At 48.9% G+C, this 10625-nt stretch overlaps 1 protein-coding gene across 1 annotated transcript in view; it reads right to left on the minus strand.

Moving 5' to 3' along the window:
- Positions 1-4720: 4720 nt before the first annotated feature.
- CTNNBIP1 (catenin beta interacting protein 1) overlaps positions 4721-10625 on the minus strand; it is a 31562-nt gene continuing 25657 nt past the window's right edge. The window contains exon 6 of the mRNA XM_044445450.1: positions 4721-7449. Coding sequence (XP_044301385.1) covers positions 7391-7449 — 59 coding nt within the window. The 3' untranslated portion in view covers positions 4721-7390. The remainder of the gene's footprint in view (positions 7450-10625) is intronic.

The raw sequence follows: 10625 nt of genomic DNA on the forward strand, positions 1-10625 counted from the left end.
GCAGCTCTCATTCTCATGTATTTGCCACAAGGACAACTGGACTGCACGTTCAGACAGAGTGCCACTGGCTGCAGAGGATCAACAGGAGAAAGCCATGCTTCTGGGTCCTGCTTGCAGACATGTGCCTAGCTTGTACTGGAAAGAGCTGTAGTGCAGACAGCAAATGCTTAGATGCAGAAGCCACACTGATGTCTTCTGTGTTTTCGTCATATATACCCAGGGATCTGTACCACCGAAGCCACAATTCACTCCTTTTCAGCTTTAGTATCTGGTTCTTGTTTCAGCCAAGTGCGCCATGTTTCCCCCCATGCACAGAATGCAGAGAAGGATGTGGTGATGGTGCCAAAGGGGCGGTGAGCAGCCCAACTCGAGAGACATGACCTGATGCTGCGGACGGTGGGACATTACATCCCAGTCGCTGAGCACGCCTCTCATGCATACAGCCGTCTCCTCCCCACATGCTGTTACCCAAGGGAGGAGTTCTCCACCAGACAAAGGGTAAATTCTTAGGAAAGATGACATGACCCTTGCTGGAACGGCCACTTAGCAAAGCAAGCATCCAGTAACAGCACCTGCCTCTAGAAAGAGACCCCCCCCCCAACCATTAAAGGGCAGACAAACAGAAGCTGGTGGGCACCTACATGTAATCACTGTGGTGACGATTCCATTCGCTCAGTCCTGGAAAAGTGAAGAACTACCCATCGATGAATTGATTCTAAAATAATAATAATAATCCTGGACTGTGCAGAAATAGACAGATTGACTTTATCATTGAAGGAGAAGGAAGATATTGACTTCTATCAAACTTGGGACTCTTGTTATTATTGGCTAGAGAAATGGGACTTTGCATAGATTTAAATATGTTTTTAAAGTTATTATAAATGGAAAAAGAAGGGTATGCAGGCTGACCCAGCGGGCTCGATGTTTTTGATGATGTTGTTTGTAGTTTGTTGTTTTTTAGGATTATAATTCAAATAAAACTTATTAAAAAAAGAAGAAGCCGGTGGACACCAAGCAGTTAGCTCCAACGAAAGCCTGGGGGCAGCCAAGGCAGGAGTCACGGCCAATTAGGGCTCCTATGGAGAATTTCAATCTGTAACAGCAGGAAGAGAATTGTGCTCTTGGAGCACGAATCCAATCGTACATCAGCAGGCCGGCAGTGGTGTTCCAAGCCACCCATTTTGTGGATATTAGTCTGGCGGTTTCACGTTTTACATTCAGATCCCTCCTTTCCTTGCTGATGGAACTCAAAATGTGCACCCACCGTCTTTAAAGTCTTCCATCTAGGCACTGGTCACTTAGTGTCTGCAATGCTCTTGCTGCCTCACGCTTTGATAATCCTGCGATCACCATTTTGGATACAAATGCCATGATGGGAGACATCTTCTGGGAAATTTATTTATTTTATTTAAAATTTTTATATACCATCTGCTACCAAGGTCTTGGGATGGTCTTACAATAAAACAGAGTGGAGCACAGCATCCAAGTTGGTTTTCTATAAAGGGTAGTGGAATCCCAGTTTTTCTGGCCAGCTCACACTTTCTGCCTCTTCGGAGCATGTCCAGGCCCATTGATCAGCGTAGGGCATGACAGTTTCATGACCCTAGATTGAATTTCACCCCCATTGATTTCATTCTCCCCCCCCCCACCCATAATATTGCACATCTTCAGAAAAAGTAGATTTTTTTGTTTTGTTTTTTTGGCCAGCTCACGCTTTCTGCCTCTTCTGAGGCGTTTAGGGCATAGCATTTAGGTGCTTCTAAGATCCCAGCTGTCATCCCTGAGAAGGCTAGTTTGTCGGGACAGACATTCTAAACCTGACTTGGGAAGTGACCAGTTCTTCTGGCCTGCGCCTCCCACAAACCTCAGCCTGCATATCCAGTGGTGAAATATCATGGAAATTGGGTCCAAACCATGCAGAGAGCACCAGGATTCCAGTTTTATAGACTGGGTGCTTCCAGTTGTGGCTTTTATATGCTGCCGTCGTCCTGCCCCACTCCTGGAATTTCACAAGGCTAGTCCAGATGGGAACAGCTTCTGATTATAATCAATGTTTTCCCATTGCTTTTTTCGATCTTTGTTCCTTGCTGAAGAAAAAATGTTAAGAATTGCCAGTCTGCGACGCTGGGGGCCCTTCTAATAGGTGTTGCCTTTGTGTCAAGACAACTTTGTCAATCCAGTTTAATAGTGCATGAACAATCCCCATGAGACAAGGCTGACATTGATGAGTGCACAGTTCCTGGTTCTGACAAATATATTTTGGAGTGCAAATGTGCGTTTCTTGCTCCTGAGCAGTCTTATCCAGCCCAGTGCCCACATGTTTGACTGCAACTCCCAGAATCCCCCAAACCAGCCTTAAGGAACGGGAAGTGAGGCTTCAGCTTTAGTTCACCCAGTACAATCCCTCTTTCCCTCCAACATGCAGCTGCTGTTTTGGTTTGCTCTGTTCAAGGGCGATAGATGAGAAGTTTCAGGAGCGTGAAGGTCAAAGCAAGGCCAAGGACAACCAGAGGGGAGACAGACTGGGAGGATTCCACTGCATCCCCATCTGGTAAAAGAGCAGCCTGAATGGGGCTTGGAATCAGCCCTTGGGCTCGGCTTCCTTCGGCTGGGCTCTTGCTACTGGTGAGGCTTACGATGCTGTCTAGTCTAATTAAGGCTCTTTGCCCCAAGCCCGAAGCAGCTTATAGAAAGGGAGCAGCACAAAGATGTTTTTTAAAAGGACTCCCCAAACTTCAAAACAGCTGTGCAGAATGTTGACGTTCTTGAGAAAAAACCCAGCAAAGCAAGGCTGTGTGAGGAATCTCCTTTGACACAATCAGATGATGTCCTGCGATGTTAAGGTATGTTCCAACTGGGGATGGGTCTTATTCAAAATCAGCCAGCCCTGAAGCGGAAGATGCAGATTAATGACCACTCAAGTCCCCTCCTTGAGTCTGTTTCATTACATTGTTCCTGAAACGGGAATGTTCAGTTGTGCTCTCTGCTTATGGCGCTATGGGCTTTTAGGTTTTGCTTCAGCACCCACCACGGGTTCAACTGCAATTCCCATCATTCCTTGCCAGCATGGCCAACAAGAACAATGGAAGCTGTAGCCTAACACCTCCAAAAAACACCAGTTTGAGGGAAGGCCCTCTTAGTGGATCTCCGTTTCTTATACTTCTATTCTCCTTCAGCTCCAAGGAGCCCAAAGGCCAACATCCAAGGTCTGTTCTCCCACCAGTTTTTGTCACTGCCCATCTACTCCTAGGAAAAGTTGTATCCTGGCTTGTGACTAGCTATGCAGCATAGCTGAATTTCTGAAAAGGAGGTTGCAAAAGAAAAAGACGTGGCTTCAGACAGAGATGTCCCTATACAGCCAATAACATAAAATTATACAACATTATACTTTTACATAGCATTTAAAAAAAGTGTTTGGCTTAAACCCATCGCAGAGTGACGGGTAGCTAGAAAGACCCAAAACAAAGGAGTTGGAGTGGAAACAGGAACAAAGAGAGCTCTGGCTATTTGATCAAGGGCAAGGCCGTTTTCTCAGTGCCTTCAATCAGGTAGTCGCCAATTAACGCTGAAAAGAGATTACAGTGCAAAGTCAGCATCAAAACAGGCTTCTGTTTCATGCCATGATGAACAGTTCCCTGTGCAGCCTCTCCTCATGCCAGGCATCAATTTCATCAATAGGCCAGCTCTGCGTGCTTTCTGATCCCAACACCCGGCTCCGTTTACAATGCAATGGTGACATCTCACGCAAGGAGAAAAAGAAAAGCTCGGATTGTGCAGCACATTATTCCAGCTGCAGCTGCCGGGAAGAAGAGGCGGCACATTTAGAGGCTGAATAGCCTGAGGCCTGTTTCACACATGCAAACATCTGCCCCGTGATGCGATGAACCCCTGCCGCTAAGTCCACTGCCCCTGTATATAATACACCCCCTGCCCAGAGGAAGAATTTTCCAAGTACAGAATGCTTTTCAAGAGTTTGTTCAAGTGCTTTATCACGGAATAGGCCCATTTCACAGTTCATGCAACTATCTTTATAGGCTTCTTCCTGGCAGGCATCAGTTCTGTAGATGTGTATTCTAATTTCCTAAGCCAATACAGAGGTTCCAGTCAGAGTATTTGAATCTCTAAAACGTTTTGATTCAGAATATTAAGAAAACAAAACCAGATAGTTGGGGGGGGGTTTGGGGGGGTGGGGTGGCAGGATCAGGAGAGCTTGGGTGTTGGAGGCTCAAGCTGCACATCTGCCGTTTTCCTGTTCTTAGACCAGTTCCTTGCCTTTTAGTCTGGGCACGGGCTTTCTGTGAAATTGCTTTCTGTGGCTGCTTTCACCACAGCAGCCATTTTGTGATCGCCCCTGCGACACTTTCCTCAGGGCTGCAGACGTGCCCACCACCCCAGAACAGTGTCTGGAAAAGGCTTGTTCGTTCACCGGGGTTGGGGTGGGGAACTGCCCTTGCGCAAGTGGAGCGCATTATGAAGCGCACTGAACGCAAGTGGTGTGCAAAGGCATGTGAATCAGCAGTGGGTCTGGTGGCAGGCGGCTGTTCCATGTTCCACTGAGTTCACGGTGACCCACTCCCAGGTGAGTGAATATAGGACTGGTTCCTCCTTCCCAGGTGAAAGGGGCTCAGCAACCACAGATCCTGAAACCTCTCTTCTCCCAAGAGCAAATCAGAGGATGCTTCACGTTCAGTGAGATCGACACAAAACAAGAGGCAAGGAATCACTCTTACAAACTGTATTTCCCAACCCGCTTCAAGTTACATTTTTAGCCCTCCAAAAGTTTAAAAACCACAGAAACGCTTCACTTTGATGCTTGAGAAGGACAGAACAGCTTGGAAATGCCACATATCCGGGGAACGCACGCCACAGCCCAACAGCAAAGCTGCAGCAGTGGTACCCATTCAGCCCAGCAAAGCAACCGACTCATCTCACAGACCTAACCGTTCAAGGGGCTTGCCAGAGAACTTGCTCTCCTGAGAGCACTGGGTCCTTTGCACCGGCCCCCCAATCCACCAATATCTCATCCCTTAGAAGGTACGTGAGGCTGGGGCAATAAGCAGCACTGATGCAGAACGGCATAGCTTTTTTTTTAACTGCTTTACAAAAATACTTAGAAGTAGAACATCTGTGCAGAAGGACAGAACAGGGTGACGTACACAGCTTCTAGGTGTGGGGAGAGGAATGCACGAAATGTGGGAACATTGCTAACAGGGCTTGGGTGGCATCACTTTTTATCATAAGCACTCCTGTACCTCTGCTGGGGAATAGGAGGGAAAAGAAGGACAAATAAATTAATAATGCTTGACAAGTGGCCCAGAGAGATGGATCAGTGGGAAGGGGAGGCAGAGGTACTCCCAGCAGTGGTGCGCCCACTGCCCATAGTGAACTAACAACGCGACGGGAGCGCTGGCTAGGGAAACGTTCCCACCACAGCCCCCTCCATGTTGAGCTTTACGGAAAGAAGAACTCCCGATCATAGGACTCCTTGGGGAAAGCACTTGGTTTTCATGCAACAACACAGTAACAGCTGCACACCTGTCCTGTTATAACACTGATCACATGGAAAGACCCTAAAGTTGGTCTTTGGAAGAGCTGACTTGGTGCATCCATTTGTTTTCCTTTTGCAAATGCCTGGGGGAATGAAACTTGAACTGAAAGACTGAACCACTTTTATTGCTGGGTGCATTTAAACAGGCGTGTCGTCACCAGCCCCAAGAAACCGAGGCTCACACTGAGAACTTTACAACATTTCAAGCCAACGCTCAGTATCATTTTCTGAGAGGGAACGGCTTCTGCTGCAAGGCAGAGAATGCGAATTCATTCAGGGAAATTTCTCCCCTGCCTTCTCCATATTCCCCCATGCCTCATTCTAGTGGTGATTCTAACTGCTCCTCTCTCTGCCAGGCTAACACAGGGCGCAATAGCACCTGCCTCCAGCAACCGCAGCCGCTGGAAAGCTCATGTCAGCCACGGCCAGGTCCTCAAGCTGCTCGTGCTAGACAAGGGAAGCAGCAAAATTGGCTTCAATTTCCTTTCTTCCCAGACTCCTTCATCAGTGCAAGCCACCCAGGTGCCTTCCTCCAAGCACGGTTAACCTTTATGGCACAAAACAGAGAAGGGAACACTCAGGTTTGGGTCGTAGCACACGCAACACGGTGATTGAAAAGTGCCGCTTCCTGGCAAGTCAGAGCATGGAGCCGAGAACGCCACCCCCTCTGCCGGTCTGCAAAACGGTTGTTACCAGCTGCAGCTGCTACGGCTGCATTTCTTCCGGGCAGCCACACTGCCTCCAAGGGGAGCAGCAAGGCCAGGAAGGCAAGGACCAGGCAAAGGCTTGAGAAAGCACGCCTCACTAAGCCGCACGGGCCAGTGGACGGATGGGTGGGGAAGGAGTGTCCGGTTGCAAGGAAATCTGCTTGCACGGCACAGAGCTGGGGCACATGCCATGCCCCCACAACTTCGGTAGGGGCACAGGGGGCTTGTTCTTGTCTGCAAATGGAGGTGCGAAGCCACGATCCTCTTCGGGGCTTCGGGCCACCTCCTTCCTGCCTGGACACACGTGAGGGAAGACCGGCACGCCTTCCAGCGCCAGCTCCTCAGCGGAAGCCGGAGAGCACAGAGCCAACTGCTGCGAAAGCATCCCAGCTGCAAGGCTGACTCAGCAGCCAAGAGGAAGGCGCCTGCCAGCCAAGGGTTGGTTTGCTTTAAAAAGGCAAGTTAGCGTGTAATAAATATGGCAAAACATTTTCCCCCACCCACCATGACAACAAATGTGAAGCAGTAAGTAAACACAGTAATCCCACTACCCTCCCTCCTCCCCCATGTTTAACCAGGGAAAACACTGGAGCCGGCAAAACCCCTGCAAGCCATTCGTGTCTCAAACGGCAGCCGCCACGGTCCCGTCCCAGCCTCACGCGGCCAAGCCCCTCTCCAAAAAACACACAAGCATGACCAAAAGAAGCATCAGCGCTTGAAGGCTTTGAGAAGCAGGATGTCAGCAACAATTCTTAAAAATACAAATTTAAAAAGTTTGGGGGTGGGCAGTGCTTCCACTGGTCAAGTTTCCTCCTTTTAGCCAATCGAGAGTCTATCTTGGGTGGGGGGGCAGGGAAGAGCCAATCACAAATGCATTCCTGGAGTTGTCCTGGATTAATACAACCTCATTGTGACAACAGGTGATACAGAACAGACTGCAAAATGCATTCAGAAGGTTGGACAAATGGGAAACTGAATGCAGGGCAGGGAGAGGCTACCACAGGAGGGGTGGCGGTGGCGGTGGCAAGAATCAGGGGAAGACAAAGGAACTCGGGAGCGCCTGCCCGTCTTCCATGATCTCCAAGGACCTGGTTTGCCCTGTCCAGCTCTGTATTGCTCAAGCAGACCCTTCACGTTACTGCCTTCTGTCTTCAGTCTCTGATCTGGAAAACGCCATCACTCCATCCTCCGCACCTGCAGCACAAAAGAAGAGTCAAAAATGATATGGCTGGCTAAGGCATGTGAGGGGTTTATTTATTTATTTATTATTTATTAAAACATTTTTATGCCGCCCCATTCGCCGAAGCCTCGGGGCGGCTTACAACATAGACAACATAGGGTTGTCATCTTTTTGGTCTAAATTTGCATAGGATGGTGCCTCAAATGTCTTAAGTGGCTTTGTTCCAAAAGAAGAGAACAAAGATTGCTATTGTGCTATATTTATACCTAATAAAGTATCAATGCTTCCTTTTGGAGCATCTGTAATCAACTCGGATCTACTGCACTGCGGAGAATGGCCACGTTCCAAGGGGCCGGAAAGAAAAGATGATCTATCGGCTAGGCCTGAGCCTCTGTTTCAAGCACGCTTTCAGGCAGCGAGGTGGTCTTATGGAGAATGTCTGTGCCATGCGTCATGTGTTGCAGAGCGTCTCGTCTCCCACGGATGACACAGAGGAAGTGACTTTAGCTTCCATCCAGTAGTGCTTCCAGCAGGAGTGCTCAGAGCCAAATTAAGAAGCTGCCTGCGTTCCAAGTATCCCCACCCACACGACTGCGGATGTTTGGCTAAGCGTCTGATTGATCTTGAGTTTTAAAAAATGATCTTTACCATTTAAAGTACAACTGATAACAAGAAGCATTTTCTTTCTGGCCCCACACAAATTAATTAGGCCTGCGTGAACAGATTATTTCTTTTAATAAGTCTTTCTTTGAAGTCTCTTGGCTAAAAGGATTAGATAGCACAGGCAGCGGTTCCAAATACAACCAGCCCCAGTTTTGTCATCCTCCAGGAAAAAAAAATCATTCACACTTGCTACGTGCCATTTTTTATGGCTGTGAGATTTATACACACTCCCAAATTAGTGGAGCAAGTGTCTTTCAGCAAGCCGGTTCAAACTACCATATTGCCTCTGGATATAGATCAATAGCAAGTAGAAGAGCTTTATGCCTTGCAAAGTTGCTTTAATCCGGTATTGAAGAAACGCCTTCCATGGCTTGAACCATCACTTATGACAAAAGCTGTAATTTGATATACTCAGTAAAGTATCAAGATCTATGCTTTCATAGATTAATACTATGCACCACTTTGCAAGAGGGAAGAGCTTTGATGTACATGTTCTGCCACAAAGGCCCACAGAGCCACTTTTTCAGTTATGCATCTGATGCTCCTTGCAAACAGAAATTCATTTCTCTGCTTGAATTACACAGTGACCACCAAGAGGGATCTGCCACTTGTCTCTGGAGAGCCAGCAAAGCAGTACAAATAGTGGGATAGACCCTCCGTTAAGGTCTCTCCATAAATGCAAAATGGTAGAGTAAATGAAGGATCACAGCAGGGACCTGTTGGAACCATCTGAAGTCCAGAGATCCCGAAAGAAACGTAGAAAGCTTTTTAACAGACGTCATTCATAGCTAAGCAATCAGCAGGGCAGAGGATTTAACCTTGGAGGGCACTGATGGGTCGGTGAGATGAGGCCCCTTTTAGTAGCCAACTGATGGTTGGCCACTCCATGATGCACCGCCCGGCAGACTGCGAGAGCTCTGCTCCTGAAGGAAAGCTTGGCCTTGCCATGAAGCAGCAGCAGCAGCCCCAAATACGATTAACAAGGCCATTGGCTGCCGTGGGGTCACGCTGATCGAGCCCCTTCTCTCCTGCAGAGTGGGCAGAGCCGCAGGCTGCTGGCTGGTGGGGGGGGGGGCAGCAGTGCAGGCTGGCCGTTCCACAGTTCCACCAAGGACCGACCAGGGGGACCAGGAGGAGACACAGGTCACCTCGATCAGAGTGCCCTGTCTTATCAGACACCAGCTCCTTAAATATTGCTGATTCCAGCTAGGGCCTTTGTATTGAAGCCTGAGAGAAACATGCGGGGGGGGGGGGGGGGTTTGGGAGTGGCCTTCCAGGCTCAAAGCCCGAAATCTTCCATTTGGAGCCCCAACTCTCTGGCCAGCCACCTGCCCCACGGCCCTGTTGCCTATGGACACTTGCTGAGGTAACGGCAAGGGGCCCTGATGAGCTCTGTGCAGCTCCTTCCCCCGGATTCGCAGGCGGTTTGGCCACTCGAGCTGAACCTCCGGCTGCCCCTGCCCTTGGCCTTCGGAAGACACACAGACTGTAGGTCGTCCAGAAATTAGCATAGGCAAACGGGTGGATTTTGGTGTCCTGTAGGCCTCAGCCCTGGTTCCTTCTGATACCTGGCACCACCCCTGCAAGCAGACCCTGCTGGAATGATTACATCAGGAAAAGGAATCCCTTGGAAAGGGCAGGACCGAGCAAGATCCGAGTGTGGCCTTTAACGCACACTACCTGTCAGTCTAGAGGTGCCTTTGCCTGGGAAATTCCAGGGGAAGCTGGGTTTCCTAGCAACAGGGAGATCACAGAGGACATCGCACTCCCCAAACCCTAACCCTAACAAACAGCAGAGGCTGGTTTCTCTCCCCCCAGCCCCCAATCCTCACTTTCCTCCAGAACCCCAATAGTTTAAAAAAAAAAAAGCACACTTTTAAGTCCGAGATTTATTTCAAGAGAAATCCTCACGGATTTCGGAAAGGCCCACGGGCAATTTCAGCAGCCCCGCTTAGCTCGTTTGCCACATACCAACGGCTGCGAAGCCCCATTTTTTAAACAGACACGCTCAGCAGGCAGCTTCTTCACTGGCTGCCTACGCATTCCTGGGTGAGGTTTAAGGTTCTGGCCTGAGCGTGAGCAGCTCTCCAGGTCTTGGGGCCCGGGCACCTAAGCAGAGCCGTCTCCCTTGCCAGCCTGCTCCATCCCTGAGGCCATCAGACGGCACGTCCATGGTGGCTCCAGACTCCTATGGCCTAGTGAGAGTCCATCCAGAGACCTGCCTTCAGTCCCGCCTGTGGGAGCCCCTGCCAGTGGAGCTCTCACAGCCCCCAACACTGTACTGTTTCTGGCACCTCCCGAAAACACTTCTATTCCAGAAAGCCATCTTCCTCTAACCAGCCATGATTTTCTGGCTATGCTTTTGCAGATCTTGACTGGTTTTTCGGCGCCAGGTAAAGACCTTTTTATTTAAACATCATTTCAATTGTTAAAACATATGATCTGGCCTGGGCAACTTCTTCTTCCTTCTCTTTCTCCTCCTATATTTTTATTTTATACTGATAATTTTAATTTTGTATTTGTAAAT

Source organism: Varanus komodoensis, unplaced genomic scaffold (assembly GCF_004798865.1).
Source record: "Varanus komodoensis strain SLA01 unplaced genomic scaffold, ASM479886v1 scaffold48, whole genome shotgun sequence".
Classification (NCBI taxonomy): Eukaryota; Metazoa; Chordata; class Lepidosauria; order Squamata; family Varanidae; genus Varanus; species Varanus komodoensis.